Source organism: Vigna umbellata, chromosome 1 (assembly GCF_029865625.1).
Source record: "Vigna umbellata cultivar VRB3 chromosome 1, Vumbellata_1.0, whole genome shotgun sequence".
NCBI lineage: Eukaryota > Viridiplantae > Streptophyta > Magnoliopsida > Fabales > Fabaceae > Vigna > Vigna umbellata.
The window spans coordinates 86,676,369-86,699,997 of NC_142165.1; the positions used below are offsets into that span (position 1 = coordinate 86,676,369).

Here is a 23,629-nt window from a genome sequence, read left to right on the forward strand (position 1 = left end):
CTTTGTGTGTCAAAAGATGTGTTGTTATTTTTTGTGTGTCGAGGGAGGTATTATTCATGATTTGTTTGTCAAGGGATGTGTTATTCATCATTTATGTGTCGAAGGAGGTGTTTTTTAACTTTAACTTTATTCTTAATTATTTTATTATTTAGTTAATCCCTCTTTAAAAAGATTAACAATTGAACGTAAGTCTTTTGATCAGGTATAAAATATTTGTATAATTTTTTTCTTTTCCTATACTATTTATTTTTATTTTCTTTATTTATAAGAATCAATTTTAGTTATAAATCAATTTATAGAAAGGAAATTTTTTTAAAAGACAATTTTTATTTCAGAAAACAATTCATCTTTTCTCTTAGTTTTTGTCCACTTACGAACATTTTGTTGGGTAATTCTAACATCAATTAATTGAACATCTCTCACGTTTCAAGCATCTATATTTAATATTTATATTCTTTTACCTTTTAAATTAAGTAAATAAAATATTATTAAAATTAAGTAAACTAACAAGAAATCCAATTAAAGTCTTGCATTGAATTAACAACAAGCTTTCAAAGACAAACCCCTGTAACAAAAATTATAATTAAAAAAGAAACAATAAAGACAACCCTTTTTACAAAAGCTAGAATTCAAAAAGAAATAATAATATAAACACAATCTTGATTAATTTATTAAATATTTCTTGCTTTCCAAGCGTATACATTCAACGTTCTTTTATCTCTTGAATTAAACGAATAACAAATTGTTAGAATTAAACAAACTAGTTAGAATTTTAATAAAAGATTAGAACTAAATTATCAACAGACATTCAAAGAGAATTCTAATAGCAAAAAATTTAATTCAAAAGGAACAAACGGTGTAAATAAACAACTCTGTTACAGCATTAGACAAATTAATTTAGACTATTTATCTAAATAGAAGTCAACATAATAGATGATAAATAGTCTAAGGTGTCATATGAGAACACTTGAAAACTAATGTTTAATAAAAATTTCAACAGAGTCTCAGTTAACCTCATTTGAATAAATTCGAGATAAATCAATAAAATGAATCTCAATTATAATATATGATGTACATATACAATAAGTGTATCGGATACAACATGAATATAACGCCAATACATTATTTTAAAAATAATATGATACAATATCTACGTATTAAAAAATGTATAATAATTTTAAAAAATGTAATAAATATATAATTGTCAAAAATCTAAATTAAAAACATGTATTAAAGTTGTCAACATAAAAAATTATAAACTATTGTCATCATAAAAATATTATTGCTTTATAAATTAAAAACTTTATTAATAAGTGTTAGTAAAATATTCTAAAATATCAGACATAAATACGTATTAGACATAAATATATTATCTAAATTAAAGTATCGATGTACTATGTTATAATTAAAAGAATATTATATTTTCTAAGTGTAATTAAAAGATGCTTAACATGAACTTTTATGAAAAAAAAAGTCCTATGAAAATGAATCTATATATAAATTGACGAGACATACTTAAAAAATTAAATTCCCTTTCACAATATAAAAATAAGTCGCAAATTATGAGTTGAATTAACATAATTAAATAAAAATAAGAAATTAAAAAAATAAAGCCCATATACACAGAAGAATTAAAACTTAGATAATATATATTGTTGAAAAGTTAGTTGGTTTATGAAGTTTTCTTAAACATTTTATAAAGATTGGTGATCAAAAAACATTTTATAATAGTTATTTTATTATATTGGATGACCGATTAGTTAAAATATCATACTTTGAATTTATATTTTATATTTTACCTTGTTAGTTTGAGTATAGTATAGTATTAGTAAAATTAAATTGTGACACAGCTGTTTAAAAAAACATTGAAACATAACTCAATTTTATATGTACGACAAATAAAGTCTGTTTTGTGATTCTCTTTCTATCAGTAATGATCATTCAACTATTGACCCCAATAAAAACTTATTAAATAAATAGATAAAAAACATATATATAAACTTTATCTTCCTCAAACCTTTCTACAAATAATCAGCAGAAGAACCTCAAATCCCTGTCCGTAGTTCTAAGTGGCACCATTATCCGGCGGCACAATCACCAGTTGCAGTTGCGTCTTGGATTCTCATGCTTTATTTAATAACTAATAATAATAAAAATAATAATAATAATAATGTAGCAGTACTAGTTTTTTACTTCACCATCATTTTTACAACATCAAAGTAGAAGAACACCGTCTACTTGTCTTACTCTACATTCTCTTCTGTATTAAAAAAAGAAAAAACAGTGCTTTAAGATCACCATGACTTAACTCAAAACCTTAGTAATTACCCTATTTTCAATTGAATGGAACGACACCATCTTAAAGAACCCAACAAAAAGCACAACGTTGGTGCCTTGTTTTGGTGGTTAACAGTGTCCATGATCGCATGTCTCCTACTAGTTGCTGCTGTTGTTTATGTAGTAACCAAGTTTGAGGTTGGTCACTCTGATTCAGCTCAACTCACTTCTCAAACCACCAAAGTTGTTCAGAAATACGCCTCTGCTCTTCAATTGGCTCTGCAATTTTTCGACGTCCAGAAATGTAATGTAACCAATGCATATAATATAACACGGACTTTATATTGTTAAGATTATTCATTACTATGTTTCGCAAATACCCAAGTTGATTTTTTGTTGAAAAAAATGTGCTTGTAGCGGGTAAGGTTGAGAATCAGAGGATTTCGTGGCGAGGGGATTCTGGGCTTCGAGATGGGAGTGAAGCGGATTTGGATTTGTCGAAAGGAATGTATGATGCGGGTGACCACATGAAATTTGGGTTCCCCATGGCTTTCACTGCAACTGTGTTGTCTTGGGCGATTCTTGAATACGGAGATCGCATGGACGCGGTGAAGCAGCTACACTATGCACTTGACTCTTTAAAGTGGATCACTGATTATCTTGTTAATGCACACCCTTTTCCAGAAGTGCTTTACATTCAGGTCAACTATTTATTTCCCAAGTTTGTTTCTTATCAAACACTATAAAGATTTGTTTTTCTTTTCATTTTTACTCTGGTAAGTAAGCTGAATGAAACACGCTTTTGTTTTGTTGATTGAAGGTGGGGGATCCTGAGGTGGATCATAATTGCTGGGAAAGGCCTGAGGACATGGATGAAGAAAGGCCACTCACTCAAGTTAACTCATCTTTTCCAGGAACAGAAGTTGCGGCTGAAACTGCAGCTGCATTGGCCTCAGCATCTCTTGTTTTTAAGCAGATTGACTTCACTTATTCTAGGATTCTCCTTGGACATGCTCAACAGCTGTTTATTTTTGCTGATACATATAGAGTTTCCTACAGTGTCAGCATCCCTCAAGTGCGGAATTACTACAACTCATCTGGTTTTGGGGATGAACTCTTGTGGGCAGGTGTATGGCTCTATCATGCAACTAAGGATCCTTCATATCTCAATTATGTCACAGAGCAGAATGAAAAATCATTTGGCGGTTTAGGAATCGTATCGTGGTTTAGCTGGGATGATAAACATGCTGCAACTCAGGTACCAATTATGATGCAGTGTTTATAGGCTTCAGTAACTATCATTCTCTCGGAAAGTCATTCTAACCATGTTTCTCAATTGATTGGTAGTGTTAAAACTTCTTCTACCCTAAAAGTATGTAGAAATCAAACACTTTTTTATTCACTTTTCCTTTGTATCTCTCAGATGAATTGGGCATATTAATCTTTGTGATATATATTCTTCATGCATTTTGTGATTATGAACTAGGTTCTTTTGTCCAGAATAAGTTTCTTTGGGGCAAAAAACATCCCAGATGCGGAGAACCTTGACCTTCAGATGTACAGAGAAAGTGTTGAAATCCTCATCTGCACGCTTCTACCTGATTCACCAACAGCCACCACCAACAGAACTGAAAGTACGATTGATTTCTTCCCTCTAGCCTTTGCATTACTTCTGTCTGCCTATTCTTTATCGTTAATTCAGACTAAAGGGTACCTAGGATTTCATGTTAATAAGGCAAAACGGCAAAGAACATATCAAATATTAATCTCCCCATTGGATGAACCAACTATCATCATGTAACAGGTGGACTGATATGGCTGGTGCCATGGAACTCTTTGCAAAATTCAGTGGCTTCTGCATTCTTAACTATTCTATACAGTGACTACATGCTCACATCTCAAACCGAAACACTGTACTGTAGTGGGAAATTGTATAAACCAGTAGATCTTCGCAAATTTGCCATTTCTCAGGTATGCAAGTCTTGCAAAATGAGAGAAACATCTTCCATCCTTTTAATCATCACTGTATTTAGCTTCAAAATTTCTCACCTATAATCAGTATAGGATGAATTAATGTGACTCTATTTTGCATTTGTGGTTGAAAAATTTCAGGCAGATTATGTGTTGGGTGAAAATCCTATAAATATGAGTTATCTTGTGGGCTATGGAAGTCACAACCCCAATTACATACATCACAGAGGATCTTCTATTCCAGTTAATGCTACAACTGGTTGCAAAGATGGATTCAAGTGGTTTCACTCAACTTACCCCAATCCTAATATAGCATTTGGAGCATTAGTTGGTGGTCCTTTCCTTAATGAGACATACAATGATTTCAGAAACAACTCAATGCAAGCTGAGCCAACAACATATAACAGTGCTCTCTTTGTTGCTCTCTTGTCTGGTTTAGTTGCAAGTTCCACTGTACCATTCTCCTTCTTCTAAACTTGTATCATCCAGATATGTGAGAATGAAGAATATATAGTGTGAATAAGTTTCACATTAAATACTTATAAAGAGTTGATGATCAGGTAAAAAGTTGGAATTTCTGTCTATCCCTTATGTAAATTTTTAGAAAACCTTTCAAACAGTTTTGCTTTATTTGGCATCAACACCTACCTTCGTAACGAAGAGCTTCTCTACTTTATTAAGAGAAGCAACATAATGCGTTATGTACAGAGCTTCTAGATTCCGTTTCTTAACCTTGTGAATAGACTCTTTCTGTTTGGTGTTTTCCTTTATCTTCAATAATGACCAATAATGCAGCAACAGCTTCTGCTTTTCTTTATCTTGCTTCGCTAGTTCATTACAACATTTATTAATTATTTGATATTTTCAAACATCTGTGATTTATAACGAATGACAACGTAATATTAATCATTCATTTTTATTAATAATCGAAACTTATTACTTTACTTTCTAGGCCGAGTTACTTGACCAATTCATAAATTTTGGTGTTTTAGTTGAATCTCAATAATGATGTATATTATTATAGTCAATGGAATGTGTATTTCTTTTCTTTTCATTAAATAAATATAAGTCAACATATTATTTTTTTTAATCTTGAGTATTTAATATATTATATTTTTTAAATAAATACTTAATAAATTATAAAATTTTGGTTTAGGTATGTGTATTTATTTATTTATTGTAGAATTACTATTCTATTATCATCATTACATTGAACATATATTAGTTAATTACATATAATATGTTCAAGTAGTATTTGTTCTTACATTATTAAGAATATTCTTGATCAATTGTCTTTTTATAAGCTAGTTTTTTTATTCATTTTCCTAAACTTTATCTAATCGGTTGATTATTTGTAAAAAAAATTATAACTCTCAAGTAAGTGATTGGTATTGTTAGACGTATAGTTAATGCAGGTAGTTCAAAAATGTTTAATGTCTTATATACACATATTTATATTGTCCTTAATGGACTTTTATCTTTAAAAGAGGTCTAAATATAGTCCACTTGATTCCTAACTATGTTTATGGTGCTAATATGCTAATCAGGCATTAATGTTCGCTTAGTGTGGATCGATCTATCTATGTGCTATATCAATAGGTATGATTAGGTCCTCCAACATGTCTAACTTCAAGAAAGTTTTTTATTATAATATGTTGACTGAGGTTTCTTGGTCTACCAATGCCTTTTCCACACAAAAGTCTACTAGTTCAACATATATAACCATTGGGTATTCTTAGTTTGCATCAGGTTCTTTAAAATCGTCGTTTGTGAAAGTTATTGCTAACATGCTTCATCTAGATTTTTCGACCATATGAACTAATCAGAGGGCATGATTGTGCCTTTTCCATGCTGATGTCGTGTGATCACCTTTGGCAAAGTTTTCTGATATGAAGTGAATTGTTCCTCTCAATGGTCTTTCTCTCCTCTTACTCTTACTTTGACTACTACGCTTGGTCTGAGGTCGTTCATTCATGTTACTATCCCTCGGTACCTTGTGACTCTCTTTGCAACCATTGTGGGTTTCTTGGCATTTCCATAAATTTTTTTAAGAGTCCAGCTTGAATCAGTTCTTCAATATTTTCTTTGAGCACAACACATTCCTTTATGTTATGTTCCAAATTGTGGTACCGACAGTGTTTTCTCCTATCAGTGTTTATAAGTGTCCTAGATTTCCTTAGAAGGGGTAGGAGTTCAACATTGAGCGCTTCATCCAAGACACATGATTAGGTTGTATTGAGAAGGGTGTAATTTGTGAATGCAAACCTCTCATGGGATCCTTAGGTAGTCGAGCTTCTAAGTGTGATCTCCTTGCTTCTTCTCCTTTCGTTTTAGTATTTTTCATATTAGTTGCTCCTATCAATTGCATGTATTTAGCAGCCCGAGTTCTGAGGTCATTCAGGTTCAATACATATTTTTTGCAAAAGCTATTTGAGAATGAGTCCGACTTCAGTGCTGTTACAATCTGTTGTATAGTTATTTCGGAACTCAAGTTTCTAATTACCTCCAAAAAGTACTCAAACACTCAGGTAAGTATTCGGTATAGTTAGACATAATTACTGTAGGTAGTTCAAAAGTGTTTAATGACCTACTTACACATCATATTTATAGTGTCTTGAATGATATTTTGCTTTTAGAAGAGACCTAATTACAATCCACTAAGTTTGAAACTATGTTTATGATACTAATATGAATCACACATTAATATTCACTTAGTATAACTAATTGATCTATGTGCTATACTGATTAATACATGCAATATCCAATCTCCTTACATAATATATCATCACCGACAAACATAATTATAAAAAAAAAGTTAAAATATCTTAAAAAAATTAATTTATACTTCCCATTAACTACATAGTATATAAAAATATAGTAGTTAATGTTGTTACTATAATCTCATGCTTTTTACTCAAATAAATTTATGTTACGTTTGAAAACAATAATACGAAGAAAGTTTTATGACTATTCATCAGCATTAATTGCAAAAAATAGTTTTATGTGATTATAGAAAAAGTTAAGTTATTTGAAATAAATAAATAAATAAATTGATACTTTATATCATACTATAGAAAAATGTAATAATTAATGTTCTTAATACAATGTCATGCTTTTTACTAAAATGAATTTGTATGGATTTTAACAACAATAACTAGATGAAAGTTTTATGACCATTCATTAACATTAATTGCATAATAGTTTTGTGTTGTGATGTGAACTTAAATTATATTCTCATTATTATTGAGAGATTAAGTCGTTACAAAATCAATTGAACTTTACATCACATAATATAGAAAAATATAATAACCAATGTTCTTAACATAATTTCATGATTTTTTTACTGAAATAAATTTGTATTAATTTTGAAAGCAATATTTAGAAGAAAGTTTTATGATTATTCATTAACATTAATTGCAAAAAAAAAAGTTTTATACTGTGATATAAATCTAAATCATTCTCATCATCAAGGTTGGAGAGTTTACAAACTCATGAAACTTCTATAAACTTGTAAACTTATTTCGTAAACCTGTAAAAGTTTATCTAATATGAAAATAATGTTAAAAAATATTAATGTCATTTATGTATAACATAGAGCGCCTAATACAATAATAATCTATCATTTCTATTTTATATTAAAAAGAAAATTAGTAAATCACAACAATAAAATATTATATTACGTTAATGTTACATAATATTAAATTATATAAATAACTAAATCATATATAAATTCATAAGAACATAAGTTGTTAATATGAAAATGATTCAAGAGTTAATTTTAAATAATATGTCTATTGAGATATTATAAAAGTAAGAGAAAATTAACATTTAATTTCAAACTCGTTAATTCATTACTGATATGTGAGTTCATTCGAGTTAATCACAAATTTAAATAGTTTATTAAAAAAGTAGTTCGACAGTGAATGATCTAATTTTTTTTTTTATAACTAACAAAAAACTTAAATGTTAGTTCCAAAGAATTAGGAACTTCTTGGTGGTAAATTTTATGGATCCACGTGGAATATTCTGAATTTCCGACAAATTTTTGTGGATTAATTTGATGTTGAAGAAAATAAAATAAAAAATAAAAATAAAAATAAAATAAGAGAGGGTAAAGGGGAAAGTGAGAAATGGCCACAATGAATAAAGCACATGCTGCTTATCTCAGAAATGGGTTTTCGTTGCCTTTCTTTTCTTTTTCTTCACAACGAAGAGAAAGAAAGATAGCAACATAGAGCCCTAACACCTTCATCCTCATCATCTTCTTCTTCTTCCTTTTACTCGCTTTTCATCTTACCAGGTTTTCTCTCTCTGTCTGATTGTTGTTATCTTTCACTAGATTCCTCTTCATTTCCTTTTCTTCTGTTTTTCTATCTTCCTTTGTTCCGTATCCAAACTCTCCAATTTTTTCCCTTTTCCTCCGTTTGGTGGGTTTTCGGTTTCACCTTTTCCTATCCAACTTTCGCTTCAATTTCGATTCACCCCTTCTTCTCTGAGATCACTTTAAATTATTGAAGAAAAAAGAAATTGGGGAATCTCAGTTAATACTGTTTAGGTTTGTTTTAGTTCTGTTTGTCGAGATAACCGTTTGATGCATTGCTTTGATCTTTAACTGCTAGATGCAATAAGTTTAAGCATGAGGGCTTTTGTTATCTACAAAGATAATAACAACAATTAAGAATAACTGTTGAAGAAAGCAAAGTCCGAAGAATTATAGCCTATAAAACAATTGCTGTTTGTGTCGGTTGCTTGTTTTTGCAGTCGCATTGTTTATGTATTTTCAATTTTTGAATATATACACAGCGGTTACCCATTTGCATTAAATTTCCTTTGTGTTGAACCTAGTATCAAACAGAGACTGTACTTTGTTAAACCTTATGGGTTTGTGTTTTTATAGAGTAGGTAGTTGGCTTGCCAATAGTCCCTGCAGGATAATGGCTTCGGCATGGTTTGAATCAATTCTGTATTAGGTTTTGGTTAGAAGTCCTGGTCATTGCGTGAGATTTGAAATCTGGAAACATGAACTATGCCGTGCTATTTGTCTAATATGGGTGCTGTACTTATTCCTTGTTAGAATAGGTGGATGTTATAAATTTCGTAGTTTCTGGTTTCAAAAGGCTTCAGGGCCCCAAAATATGTTATGTACGAATTATTGTTTGTAAAAGTCATCATGTTTGTATTTACGTAGCTGCTATGACGCTTTTACGTAGTGGAATTTCTTGGATGCATGTTTGTCCACTATTGCGGTGGATATTGTTGTCATTGTTCTGGCACGTGTTCTGCTTCCTCTTGTCATCTCTATCAAGTTTCTGGACAATTGAGCTTTTGAGTTAATATTATGCCGGTTTTAATGCATTTTATTTTATTGTTTTGTATACAACATATTTTTTATGCATAATAATGATATGTCACCATTTAACATCTGCTATTTCCCCATGATACTATCTGGTATATTATATAGCGGATTATTAGCTTTTCTCCATTTTCTGTATTCCACCAGTGATAACACTGCTGCACAATTTCTTTGGTGTATTTAATATTTATGATATATATGAGTTGGGACGGGAAAAACTTTGTGAGGTACTATGAAGCACGGACATACATATGCACAGTACAATGCAACACACTCACATTGAACATTTTATGAATTATTTAAATTGGCAATCAAGATTTTATTCTAAATCATTTATAAACAAGCTAGTCAAATATAACAATCTGAACACATTATTTTCTAATACAAGAATGGATCCATCCATTCTTCTCAAATTCAAAAGATGAAAAGAGGATCTAATTCATTTAAGACATTTCACCCCTTTGTTGATCACCGTCATTGGAAAAGACATCTTCTAAGTTAGATTCACATAGAGAAGGGGAAATACAAAATGTAAAATGTGAAATGTGAAATAGACAGTTTGTTTGTTTAAAGGAGAAATAGAAACTTCCACAATAAGTTTCTTACTTTCCAACTTCTTAAAGAGATCATTGTGTCTAACTTCATTTGTTCTTACAATTGAAACCCAGTTACAAATGCCTTATATCTTCATCTTTCTCTATGATTGAGTTTTACCCTATATTTATAGTTACAATGGTTTGTTAGTTACGAATTTTCATATTTTGAAATCCAAGCCTTATGCCTTTATCTTATGGACACTTTTGATGATTACATCATCACAACCAACTTTGTTATAGTCTTCTCATATTGTTTTATTCGACATTGAGCAGGACATGGCAGCAGATGATGGTATGACAGATTTGAAGGCTAAGCTGAGTCAGTCTCATGAGACTTGGAAGCAGAATATCGAAAGAAGTCAATCTCAAGTGGATGTATTGGAGGCAAGGATAATGGAGGTAAAGGCTTGCATACATGGCTCTGAGGAAGATGCAAGAAATGAGTTAGAGGTTCTGTGGCGAAGAGTCAAGACTACTTCTACCCTGTTGTCCTACTTAAAATCAAAAGCTAGAATCATGGCGGTTCCTCATCTAGCCCATACATCTTGTGGCATAAAAAAGTTAGATGGGGTAGGGCTTGTTGACAAAGATGGGATTCCATTATCAGGTTGGTCTAGGAATGTTGATCTTTCTTCATTTGATGATCCAGATGAAGAATCTTGGATAGGAATTAACAGTCAGCTTGGTTCCTTAGATGAACAAGATGCAGTTTATATAGGTGAGATACTCAAGTCTGTTCAGATGGTCGCCGATGTGATGGAAGCTCTTGTCAAAAGGGCTTTATTGGCAGAATCAGAAACTAGAACGGAAAAAGAAAAAGCGAGTTTAGGTCAGGAAGAAATTATGCGGAAGTCTGCTCAATTAGAGAGTATGTCCATGAAATTAGAAGAAATGGAGCGTTTTGCTTTGGGTACAAATGGTATTTTGAATGACATGCGGCAAAGGGTTGCAGATTTGGTTGAAGAAACAACTAGACAGAGACAACGTGCTTCTGAAAATGAAGAAGAGCTTTCTCGGGTCAAACGGGAATTTGAGTCTCTGAAGTCATATGTTAGTAGTTTAATCACAGTAAGAGAAACCTTACTTTCTTCAGAGAAGCAATTCCAAACTATTGAAAGGCTATTTGAACGGTAAATATTTATATTTGCAATTTCTTATGTTTAAGTTTCTTGATAATTATCTATATTTATTTGACCTGCTTCAAATTGTTTAACTTAGATGGCCCACTTCCTGCTGTATATTTATGCTTAATCATACTTAGTATATTTATACTGAATGGCATGTCGTGATTTATTTTTCTTGGATCCAGTGTGTTTACCTGTTCCAAATAATGGTCCCTATTTCCTACTTCGGGGTGGGGGCATCCTCCTCATGCACAGGAACATTGTTTATTATGGCCTTGGATATCAGGAGCACAGCTCATATTATTCTTGTACTATAAATTTATTTTATGTGTCATTTAAGAGAGCTAACTTGATTCGCAGTTTTAAGTTTCCTTCATTTTGATTTTTATACTACTAATAAAATTTATTTGCTTTACAAATTACTTTCAACACTTGTTTGGTGGATGCTATTGGAAGTACTCCTCCCTGTTCAGGCTACCTTCTATTATTCTTTTGAAGTGATAATTATTTTCTTCAAATGTTCTTGTATTTGTTTTCTTTTTCTTGGGTATTATAGATAGCGATTAGTAAGCTAGGAGGGTCTGGGAGAATCATAGTTCGTTAGTTAGGAGGAGTTGCCTATAAATAAGAGGGGTTGAGAGGGAGAGTTGTGTTTGGATTTGGTAAATATTTGAGGTGAGAACCAGGTCGCTGAATACCTGCGGTGTAAACTGTTTTCCATAAACACATTATTTTCGTCTATAATTGTTCCGGTTCTTGTCAGGGTTAGTACTAATGGAGGCTGGTTATAGCCAACACAAGAAAAAATAACTTTTAGAGAATGAGGGAGTTGTATTACTGCAATTACTACGCCAATTGAAGCATAAGTCTGAGGCCCAAAAGTATGTTAATATGTAAGATAACATGGATAGGATGGGATGGACAGTGTATATGTGCCTATTCAATTTTTTATACATGATTGTGTAACACGGGCGTGTTAATATCCCCATATTTTCGTGCTAATGGGGTTTAATTTAATTTCAATTCTCATATAGTGAGTTATGTTTTCTTTTTAAAACAAGATTTATTTGTTTTACTGGTCGATTTTTTGTCTTGAGCAGCCTAGTTGGAAAGACTACTCAGTTGGAGGGTGAGAAAATGCAAAAAGAGGCTGAAGTTCAGAAACTTATGGAGGAGAATGTGAGATTGAGTGCGATGCTTGACAAGAAAGAGGCCCAACTTCTAGCGTTGAATGAACAGTGTAAAATGATGGCATTGAGCTCTTCAAACCTGTAAATGCCATTGCACTCTACAAATTGCTTGCTTAGCTCTTTCTTGTTGACAACTGGAGGCTTACAGGATAAAGACCATTTGTCAGAGGTCCTCTAATCCATAAGAAATCATGAATTGAGGGCTCCGTAAACATCGTCAATGCCTGTTTAATGCCTCTTTCAAAATTAAACACGGAATTTCTTTTCCCTTAGAATGTAAACTTGGCGTAATTTTTAATGAGAAAAAGACGTGTCTATTCGTTGTATATGTTTTTCCCAGAAACAATCACCGAAACCGAACAAATATATACCCATCAAATGTTGAGATCTGCAAAAGATTACTCTTGTTTTATCTTGGTAAATACACAGGTTCCCTCGCGGCAAAAGAAATATTTTGCTGTGTATCATTAAATGTGTTCAACTTTCAGCCACTGCGTTAAAAATGTAAGTACGGATGTTCAGGGCTCTCTAGAATGAGATGATATACAGATTCCATCGTATAAAGAGATTTCTGTTTCTTTTTTAGAACATTTAAAAATTTCTCATTCTATAAACCCTTTTGCTTCAATTACATTTTCATGCACTAACCAGTGGCATTGTCATATTTTTATGATATGTAAAGAGAAAAGAAATATATATCGCTCTAGGATCTCTCAATATTTCTCACTTGTTTGAAGGAGTGCTGTATGTTCGTATTCTCAGAACACAACACAGACATATAATACCAGGATGATTGAACTGTGCACGTGGAATTATTTTTATTTGAACATGTATCAAAACCTTAAATGTAAAGGAGAGAGCATTTATTAAATGCAATAGATATTACTGTTCAAATAAAAACAGTTATTACGCATTTATAAAATTACTATTCTCCACGATTATTTAACTGACTGTTTTTTTGTTTTTATTTATTTATTGTTTCAAAGTTGAAAATAACAATTATATCCTTTTTCTTTATTATATATATATATATATATATATATATATATATATATATATATATATATATATAATTTGGTAAGAGATATATACTTCACCAACACAATTAAAAATCCAAAGCTACAAATAAAACTCATAATTGAATTACCTGCATTAAATCAACAACATAACTACTTTATACCATTTAAAAAGTATCCAACTTTCCTCGAACAAATTCACATTCAAAAAATACCTTAACACAAATTTACCATTTAAGGCTATCATCACAAAAAAATATAATTAACAAATAGTATAGCTTCAATTACTCAAGTTTCCTTGCTGTTCAAGATATTCAAGAAATGAAATCGGAAAAGGAATAAAAATGTGAGAACCTAAAGTTAAGAAGGAGGAGATTTTTTATAAATGATATTCAAATATTATATTATTAAAAAGTTAAGTTATAAATAGAATTATATTAAATGAGTTTTATTTTATAAAATTTTTAATCCTTTTAAACCTTCTCAGTCATTTATCAAAGATTTTGATCTCATTCTTTATCTCTTTAAATTCACTTTAGTACTTCTAACATAGTACTTCTAGAGGACAATGAAACCAATTAATCAGTTTTGTAAGTTCATTTTCTATTGAGTTAATTTTTTATTTGGTTACATATGGTCTTTATAGGTTTGCATGTGACATTTGATAGTTTTGTGTGATTCTTTGTACTTTTGTGGTCACGAGGATATGTTTATATTAGTAACATGAGTTTTCTTTATGTAGTTAAAATGTCCTTTGAGATATAGAGTTTTAGAAGCATATGTGAGTCAGGAGTTTTCTATATCAGGTAAGGGAAGTTAGTTTAATTATATTGATTAAATTGTACTTGATGTGTGGACTATGATTATGAATTTAAGATTGTCAGTATATTAAACTAATTTTGGTTATTTTATTGATTGAAAACTTTTATCTTTAGAATTCATTTGGTTATAATAAGATTATCCAATTTGCTCTACTCGGGCTCTGTTTTGAACTAAAACATGGTATTTGAATTAAAAAAGAGATGAAATTACCTAGATAGGCAGATTGGATAACATATTGTAAAACATCGTGAGCCTTGCACTTGGCACCACCTAGAAATAAAATTTTAAGAGTTCTAGAGGCTTAGTACGTTAGGATCCATGAAGTTTCTGTCGAGCATTATCTTGTGTAATTGATGAATTTTCATATTCTAGTATTTTGATAATTATGAATGTGTTGAAAAATGGATGGTTGATAATTGGAGAAGAGGATGCTTGGATTGTGTGAATGCTAAATATATATTAAATCTTTGTAAATTGTATTTGGTGTGATATGAGTTTTGTTGAATGAGAAGGTAGTGATTCCTAGGGTGGGAATACTACTACGTGTTATGATGTATGAGAAAGATACTTAATTGAGAGTTGATGGAGATTTTTATCTATAGATTGGTGCAAGATCAAATCTTACAAATATAGGATTTATTCTATCATACTCTTTGGTTGGAGATGTCGTCCAACCGTAATATAATTATAACCCATGAAAAACATTGATGAGTTTACAAGTGTAGGATCTTAGATTCTACTAAATATACTAGTTCTTTAAAGCTCATGCCAGATGTATATATATGTATACAAAAGAGTCATAAGAACCTTTGTATGTATGATATTATTTAGGCCTTGATAATTGATAATGAAAAGTGGCTTGTGAAAAAATAATATGACCTTTAAAAGTTTAATGTCTAAAATTTATAGTATGGCTTAAATTTTCTCTAGTTGGTTGCTTGTCATTTTTGCATCCGTCTGCTATGATAGTGTGATTCACGAGAGAAAAACATAATGTAGGGACCAAGGCTTTAATTAAGCTTAAAATCAAGAAAGAAGAGGTATAATAGGCTCAAAATTAAGGTGGAAAAGAACTATGTTCAAGGTAGGCTTTATTTGATTAGGTGGCTCAAAACAAAACATGTCCTAATCAAGAGCACAAATCCAAAAATCTGTTAAAAGAGAAAAAAAAAATGCAAGTTCTAAAATGCAAATAAACATGAGTGTAAAAACTACTCATGTAAAATTGGTTCCAAATTGAATTTTCATGTAAAACTACTCAACCTATTGAAAGAAATTGTAAAAACTGGCCAGAATCTATCAACTCAAACTAGAAATATGAAAATCGTTCACAATCAACAACTAAAGTCAGTAAAAAAGTCATCATGCAAAATCTGTGAAAATCAACTAAGAACAGCAAAGTATTTATATAAACAAGTTTAAAACAATAAAAGAAAACTAAGAACAAAGTCAATCTCTAAAAACATCAAAAGGAATAAGAAATTCACTTTATGCCTGAAAATAGAAAACAGAACAAGAACTCAAAAATAAACTGAAAACAGCAAAGAAATCCTAAGTAAACTATATAAGCAAATTTAAAATGTCAAAGTAAAAATAAAACCAGAACTACTTGACACAATAAAGAAATCAGAAAATCATATGTAAACAGGAAAGACTAACTAAAGACAACAAAGAACTACTAAATCAACTATTAAAAGTAACTATACGAACTAACTCAAACTAAATCAACCTCTACAGAATTGAAACAAACAAACAAATTAAAATCAAGGCTACACACAAAACAAGAAAGAAATGTAATAGTGCCTATGAATACTAGAATTGAAATGAAAATCAGCGAAAATAGCATCACTAAAGAAATACGGCTAAATCTACAAACTAAATTCAGTAAGGCAAACCTGTAACAACATCAAATTAATAAGAAGAATTGTGATAGAATCAAACCAATTAGAATAGAGAATAGGAAATAGTAGTTAAACCTGCAAAGAAAGTCAGAACTAAATCAAAAATCAGAAACTGGAACAAGTTAGCTAATTAGTGAAAAAGTTTGTATAAGAAAACTGTTAGTCAACTGATATTACCAAAAACAGTTAGTAAAACTGACTAGGCTAGCAAAAACAGTTATTACAGATTAGTAGAGTTAGCAACTGAACAAGTACAGAAAAGAAAAATAGTAAGGTTAGTAAGTTAATAAACTGATTGAATCAACAAAGTAAAAACAAATTAGTAAAACTGAATGCATCAGCAAAATGATTACATTCGTAGAGAACAAAGTCAAAAACAGATTAAGAAAAGCTAACTAAACTCTTTATCTGAATCTAATTTTACATCTACAACTCTAAAAAATTAATGAAGATCAAAATATTAATCCAGAAAATAGAAACTACAACTGTAGATTAGCTGCAGCAAAAAGAAAGTGAAACCATACATGGGCTGGTACAAAAACTTTGATTAACAGAACCTACAAAATAAAAAATCACGTTAGAAACGAAAGAGAAATGTTAGTGGTTCCGGATGGTCAATTATAGGGTTACTCACATTGCATTCATATCTGCATTATAATTTTAGACTTTGATTTCTGATTCAACCGAGCATATTTTTAAATTGCAATTTTTAATACATGAAAGTACCACCTGTACAGGATTTTTTTAGGTTTCTATAGTTCTTGCATGAATTGGTTGATTCTAGGATTAGGTCATATCACATTTGCATTGGCTGTCTAGGATCTGAACTCTGAATCTAAAAAGGGTGCAGTAAAAAAATCTGTAAGCATATGTTAGTTCTTGCGTCTTATTTCATATTCTAATTGCATAATTAATTTTATTAGAATAAAGTAGTTTAGTTGCATGCATTAGCTCGTAAATCTTTTGGTGAACTTTCATATTCTGAAAATAGTCATTCCACATCATTCTAGTAGTCTAGCAGTACCATCTTTCCTAGCATTCTGCATTTATCAGTGTATAGGTTCGTTTAGATAGTTTCAGTCATTCTATATTTTTTTTCCCTTATTGCATTTTGTTTTTAGCAAGGTAAACCATACAATCTAAAGCTTAATAAGAACCATTTCCATGAATTCAATACCATGGTTTTCCTATACTACATTAGGGGGATTAGGTGGATTTTTTGGTTTTTGTTGGCCTTATTGCGCCAAAAAGGCTTTTAACACTCTGAAACTCACAACAACAGTAAAACTAAAGCATACAAATTTTCTGGGTCTTACCCACATTATTCAGGCATTTATTGTGTAAAAGAGTGACTCATACCATACCTTTTAAATTGTTGGTGGTTGGATTAGTTAATCATATAGTTACATATGTTTTTAGTAGTTAATTTTCTATATCTTTATTGTTAGCCTTACCTAATTTTCTTATTTATCAGGTACAAGAGACTCTAAAAAGCAATAATGCTTTTAAAAAAAAAGATTCGTGAAAAGTTACTGAAGGAATCACCCAACTAGGTACAGTAATATAAGTCAAGTTGATAGTAGAAGCATTATAGACGTAGTTAGAATATGATTTACTACTTTAATATGCTCATCTTGTCTTGTTCTCGTGACTAAGTATATCTGTAATAAAGTTGAAGATAAAAGAGAGATAACTCGATCACAAGAGAACAGTAAATATAAATTATTAAAAAAACAAATGTAGCATCAACTGTCATGATTTTTTTGGGTGGTATAATATCATTTATACCAACCTTTTTTTATTTGATTTTGAAATTAGGGAAGTAGTTATTGGTCTAATTACCACTTTGGCATTGTTACTATTTGGAAGCATAGAAACTAACCTTAGAAAATTGTCACGTATCAAGCATTTTTTTTCATACTTCTTATATAGTTGTGATGATTTCAGTGACATTTAACTGGTTCTTAAGACCTTAGGCTTGAACTAATTATCCCTTATTAGATGTACATTCAAATGTAAGATGTTTATTATGTGATAGCTTGTAAGATCAATGAAATAAAATTGTTATATTTGGGGCATAATTGTTTGTTCTTCTCTACAGCTCAGCCTTTTGAAATTCTTTTTGTCATGTAGTAGTTTTTAGAGCAAAATAAAATCACTGCAAAGGAAGATATGGAAAATCAAGCTTTTATTTCATACTTTCTACAACTTTGCATCTATCCTTTTCCGTTGCATATTTACACAATTGAAATCGACATATATATATATATATATATATATATATATATATATATATATATATATATATATATATATATATATATATATATATATATATATATATATATATAACAATGTAATTCACAGTTTACCTATTTGAATGTCCAATAGCCCAAAGCTTAATTTCAGAAGGAATGAATTTTATACAGTTTGCAAGTTTAAGATTATACTTGACCCTTTTAACTTACGGAAACCATGAACACATTCTGTGATAGTATCATTTAGCTAAACCAAAAAGTGTCAATTTTAAAGGGTAAAATATATTGTTGATACAACTTCTAAGATAAGGAAACACAGACATCAAAGCATCAAGCCTCTACTATTTCAGCTCCTCCAACAAATCTGACTAATATAACATTTAAGATTCATATTACAAACCAAATCTTATTGATGATGAGAAACCTCTTTGTCTCGAGCATTCTGCTCGAATAACCAGCAGCTAGAACGGTTCTTCAAACTTCATGATTCTTGAATTTAAACTAAAAAAGAAAAAAAAAAAACTCTCCCAATGAAAGTCATAGATCAATCCTGTAATTTAGAGCGAATTGCTTTTAATCTGAGACGTAAATCAGCAAGGTTTGATACCATTAAAGCTTTCATGTAAATTTAGTTTGCACTTACTGAAACCTTATCTGTAGGCATGTTTATTGCAAGAACATCCCCTCTTCTACACGGATTTGGAAGTTGAGACATTAAAGGACTTGTAAAAACACCTTTAGACCAGACTTGAATCATATTAATCATGGAAACAGAAAAATGAGCACAAAGAAATCCCTTTGTTGTAAACTTTGTTGTAAATGAATTGCGTTGAAGATAATATTATCTGCATAAACCCATGGCATTCAGAAGGATACTGTTGAGGATATGTATGCATTAAGTATTATTTGAAGTAAATTTGTTGACTTCTTGTTAATAAGATGATTCTAGCCTTTGGGGAATAAATTCTTTATTTCAAAAGTATATTATTGTATCATTAAAAAAATTATGTTTTGAACTACTTGAAAAGTCACCACTACACAGTTTACTATTTTTAGTCACTTGTAAAATATCTGTCTCGACTACTAATTTATCTCTTTGCTAAATATTCAGAAAGCCAATTTGCTCTTGCTCACGGTGTTTATTAGTTGATACCTTTGGGATCAATTTCATTCTTCATAGAACATGTAGTACTAGATGAGAGGCCTGCCAATTTTCAGGCTTTGACCCTCTACCCACCGGAGCTTTACATGGTGGTTGCATGCTTGAAGTAAAATTAAGGCAAATTAAAATTGAACGGAAGCTTCTTCCTTCTGTATTCTGAACAAAATTTGCAGAGCATTATTGCATGTCTCCAGGATCCTTCATCAGGCAACATCCATATCATCAGATGTGGTATCATTGGGAAAACAAAAGAAGTTAACAGCATACAAAATCCCATTAGCAAGATTTCCCACGGAAATCACCACTCGCTGACGCTGCAAAGAATAAAGGAAAAAGGGAAAAGTAAAAAGAAGGATCTAAGAAAATACAGCAAATCAAGAGAACACCATAATTCAATTAACTTAGTATGTTTAAAAAAATCCGAGGCACCTGATACAGGAACTGGTGATTTTAAAGGTAATATAAACTACTACTGCTTTCAATTTCTTTAAATGTAATTGACATGCATGTAAGGTGGTGATGTGTAAAAAAAATACTGAGTAACATGGCACCAAAGGATTAGTAGGTCCACAAAGTATAACAAAAACTTTTGAAAGAATGCTTTAATAATATGTTGTCTTGTCACCATTATGCAAATCTTATCACTTCCAAGATTCAACTATAGCCAAGCATGAGAAATAAAAGAGAGTCTACATGACCAGATACACTTACATATAGAGGAAGGAGCAAGCATCTGAGACACCAATTTTTTAGATGTTTCTTCACCCTGCTGGCGCTTGGATCCATGGGACAGATCAGAAACTTCTTCAGTAGTGTGGCTGGCAGAATTTGAGTTAGGGGCAGCTGAAGGTGAATAATCAGGGGAAATGGATAGTTTAGAATCAAGATTTTGTGAAGAGATGGGATGATGTACGGAGCCACTATATGGACAAGGATCAGGGGGATGCTCAGGCACAATAGATGGTGCAGGTGAAGATACTTCACAGTCAAAACAGGGAGGTGGCTCAGCAGTTGCTGGTGATATTGGAGAGTATAGACTAGCAGGATATGGTGAAGTTGATGGCTCAGAGTGATCACTTAAATGTCGGGACGGAGCTGGAGAAGGAGAAGGTGAGGAAGCATGAAGTTTTTTCTTCAAGAAAGTAGATAGGATGTGTTTTTAACTAAATCTGTGTTTAGGAATGAAGGTGGATAATGGCGAGTTGAAGCAACACACCCACACCACTTCTCAGATATTTATCAACAATGGGAAAATAAAGCCCCAAAAAAACAAGAGAAAAAAATTAACTTGAAAATCAAAGTACCATCCAAACAGAATTAGATTCAAGAAATAAGTAACAACACCTTAACAAATTATACAGTATACATTCAGTACACTGTATATTTTGTATACTCAGAATATACAGACGGACATTTCTTCCCAAAACAAGTCCAATATGCAAAGTTGTAACCATTCCACTGTCATATAAGAGATACTGAGAGACTTGTCAAACAGCTACCAAGTGGGACGTGAATTTCACCAATCAGTGCTAAAGTGCAAACACAAACAGGTTGGCTACAAAATTATCAACAGTATACATCCACTTTCAAGAACATAGAATGTTTGATTGATCAATTTGAGAAGAATTTCATATAAATTGAAACATCTAATTCTTCATAACTAAAAGCCTCAATGCTCAAGATGGAAGACATATTCCGTCAATCGCTGCAATTTACTATGATCAAGTTTCTGCTCAGTCACAACAGGTTGCTTCTTTACAATAAGCATCTGAGAAGCAGGGTCGACAGTCCAGCCTTGCTGTAGTACATCTAAATTATACAACCAGACAATATTAATAAGAAAAGGAGAGTGCAGACAGTTCAAGTACAAAATATAAGCAATGTCCAATTTCATAAGCTTCTAGGATAGTGAAAATTACTTACAATTTGTAGCATCATCCTCATTCATTCCCAGAAATAAAGCAGTGTCTTTAATACTTATTGTTGAATAAGCAGAGAGAAGCAGCTGGAACATCTCCTTTGTGTAAAGTTCTGGAAAAGTTTATTGCTGTTAACATTTTATGGTACTAAACACCAAATATAGGTGCACAAAAATTTGTTGTGGACTCAAGCTATTTGTAAAGCAAATATAAAACTAAGAAGCATATTTAATCAAACAAAACATAAGTTACTGTGGAAGGAGCACAGCACATGACTACTTCACTACTTTTATGCATTATCCATAGATCATCTATCTTCAGTACATGTTAGCCCAAGAAATTACAACATTCATCTACATCTTTTCATGTTATATATGTAGGGGTAAGGAAAGTCCAACGGAAACATATTTTTAATTTTGAGGTTTAAAATATAATACATTTTGTTCTCGCTAAGCTAATATTAAGGCACCATTGCTTTTATCCATTACGGCAATCGCAGCAAAAATAACACTGCACATTGTTACAGCAAAAACAAATTAATTGATCCACACATCGACGCTTCACCAATTTCCCGACCCAAAAAGTATAACACATAGTCCATAATTAACATTCAGCAAAAGTAACAACGGGTTATAATATAAGTGAGGAAAACATTTTTTATGAATTAGAATAACAGATTTCGTCTCAGAAACACAACAGAATTAAGATATACGCATTTGGATTGTTTAGAAGACATTCGAAGTGACAAAGTGAATAGACTCATACAAAAGGCTTTTAAAGTCTTGCCTGAAAATGCAGCAACTAGGCCTTGGACATCCTGACTCCAATCAAAGCCACGGATTGCCTCGTGCACTCCTCCATAGTCACGTAACCAAAGCTTCTGACAGATTTTCCAAACCGCGGTGACTTCAGGCTGGCTTTCTTTGATTGACGAAGGTATTGATTTCCAAAGAAAGCGTGCACTGTTGCTGCAAAACCATAACATTACTTCCAAATTGAGTTACACAAACAAACGTATTAAAAGAATCAATCAAGACAGGAATTATTTATTTCAGAAGCAACATCTGAGTAAAGTAATAGTCATTTAATTGAGATATACGATAATGTAAAGCGCGAAAACAAGAAGAGAATTGAAAGATAGATACATGTCGTGAACATAAAAGTGCGCGAGGAGGTGAATGGCGTAGGGCCAATCGTCCTGGTAAGCAATGCCATCAGCAGCAACCTGAGTGAGGATTCGTGAATTTGAAATAAGCCACAAACCCTAATGAGAGGGAAAAAGGAACAAGAATCAAATAGACAGCTACCTGAAGCATTAGGTTATCGCATACATCCGCTACTTTGTCGTACGACTTCGAATCCAACGTAGCTCTCAACGAAGAGAAATCCATCACTCTCCTCTCCGACCAATTCCCTATAGCACCAAAACCCAAAAAGCTCAAACTAAACGCCAACATCGAAATTCGAATAAAATGACCAGTTAATAATTCTCTTACGCTACCAAACACGGCATTAGCGGAGCCATACCTCAATTCGATGCGATTAGATGAAGTGAAGATTGAAAAGCTCAAACCAGCTTCTGTTCCTCCGGCAAAACCTATATATACTCTACGGTAACGACGTCGTTCTTACTCACATTTCTATCCGTGACAGCGCGAAAAAGTATTGGGTGCCTGTAATTGAGGCCCATAAAGCCCAATATTAAAAAATGTTGGGTAACTGGGATTACGTTGTCGTTGCTGGGCAAACATTACCGAATAATTGTAAGAAAAAGTATTAATTATCTATATAATTATTACTTTCGTTCTATATTCTTTTTATAATTTGAAAACTACTGGTGTTATTTATGTTTCCAGTTATATTTTATTTAAAAATTATTTTAGGAGTAATTTATTACAAGAAATGAGATATATAAAAACAAATATTTGACTTAAATTCAGTATGTTATATTTATTACATTATATAAAACATTAATAGGTATAGAAAAATAAGTATGAATGCAAGAAGTTTAATTTAGATTGCATGGATGAATTTATAGAT

General features: G+C 31.5%; 3 protein-coding genes across 4 annotated transcripts; 2 read left to right on the forward strand and 1 right to left on the reverse strand.

The window, feature by feature from the left end:
• Window positions 1-2,343: 2,343 nt before the first annotated feature.
• On the forward strand, window positions 2,344-4,953 carry LOC124843791 (endoglucanase 24-like). Its single transcript, XM_047320615.2, has 6 exons — window positions 2,344-2,581; window positions 2,695-2,978; window positions 3,098-3,535; window positions 3,764-3,911; window positions 4,082-4,248; window positions 4,390-4,953. The coding sequence occupies exons 1-6, from the start codon at window positions 2,344-2,346 to the stop codon at window positions 4,720-4,722; spliced, it is 1,608 nt and encodes a 535-aa protein (XP_047176571.1). The 3' UTR covers window positions 4,723-4,953.
• Window positions 4,954-8,388: 3,435 nt separating this feature from the next.
• On the forward strand, window positions 8,389-12,837 carry LOC124843785 (uncharacterized). Of its 2 annotated transcripts, none has more exons than XM_047320607.2 (3): window positions 8,389-8,548; window positions 10,471-11,327; window positions 12,422-12,837. In XM_047320607.2, the coding sequence occupies exons 2-3, from the start codon at window positions 10,474-10,476 to the stop codon at window positions 12,594-12,596; spliced, it is 1,029 nt and encodes a 342-aa protein (XP_047176563.1). In that variant the 5' UTR covers window positions 8,389-8,548; window positions 10,471-10,473; the 3' UTR covers window positions 12,597-12,837. The 2 variants fall into 2 exon arrangements, with proteins under 2 accessions (XP_047176563.1, XP_047176564.1); XM_047320608.2 differs by lacking the exon at window positions 8,389-8,548 and adding an exon at window positions 8,562-8,803.
• Window positions 12,838-20,971: 8,134 nt separating this feature from the next.
• Window positions 20,972-23,252, reverse strand: COP9 (COP9 signalosome, subunit CSN8). Its single transcript, XM_088104588.1, has 6 exons — window positions 23,117-23,252; window positions 22,897-23,003; window positions 22,735-22,814; window positions 22,376-22,557; window positions 21,594-21,701; window positions 20,972-21,479 (listed from the first exon to the last, which is right to left on the reverse strand). Exons 2-6 carry the CDS (start codon window positions 22,978-22,980, stop codon window positions 21,340-21,342), a joined length of 594 nt encoding a protein of 197 aa, XP_087960714.1. The 5' UTR covers window positions 22,981-23,003; window positions 23,117-23,252; the 3' UTR covers window positions 20,972-21,339.
• Window positions 23,253-23,629: the final 377 nt, after the last annotated feature.

What these genes read in the sequence shown, in the direction of transcription:
- COP9 (XM_088104588.1), bottom strand. Translation starts at nt 22,980, where the DNA reads ATGGATTTCTCTTCGTTGAGAGCTACGTTGGATTCGAAGTCGTACGAC. An exon ending in CACTTTTATGTTCACGACAT is followed by an intron (nt 22,558 to 22,734) that starts GTATCTATCTTT and finishes ATGGTTTTGCAG; the next exon opens with CAACAGTGCACGCTTTCTTT. An exon ending in CCTAGTTGCTGCATTTTCAG is followed by an intron (nt 21,702 to 22,375) that starts GCAAGACTTTAA and finishes AAACTTTTCCAG; the next exon opens with AACTTTACACAAAGGAGATG.
- LOC124843785 (XM_047320607.2), top strand. Translation starts at nt 10,474, where the DNA reads ATGGCAGCAGATGATGGTATGACAGATTTGAAGGCTAAGCTGAGTCAG. An exon ending in ATTGAAAGGCTATTTGAACG is followed by an intron (nt 11,328 to 12,421) that starts GTAAATATTTAT and finishes TGTCTTGAGCAG; the next exon opens with CCTAGTTGGAAAGACTACTC.
- LOC124843791 (XM_047320615.2), top strand. Translation starts at nt 2,344, where the DNA reads ATGGAACGACACCATCTTAAAGAACCCAACAAAAAGCACAACGTTGGT. An exon ending in CAGAAGTGCTTTACATTCAG is followed by an intron (nt 2,979 to 3,097) that starts GTCAACTATTTA and finishes TGTTGATTGAAG; the next exon opens with GTGGGGGATCCTGAGGTGGA. An exon ending in GCAAATTTGCCATTTCTCAG is followed by an intron (nt 4,249 to 4,389) that starts GTATGCAAGTCT and finishes GAAAAATTTCAG; the next exon opens with GCAGATTATGTGTTGGGTGA.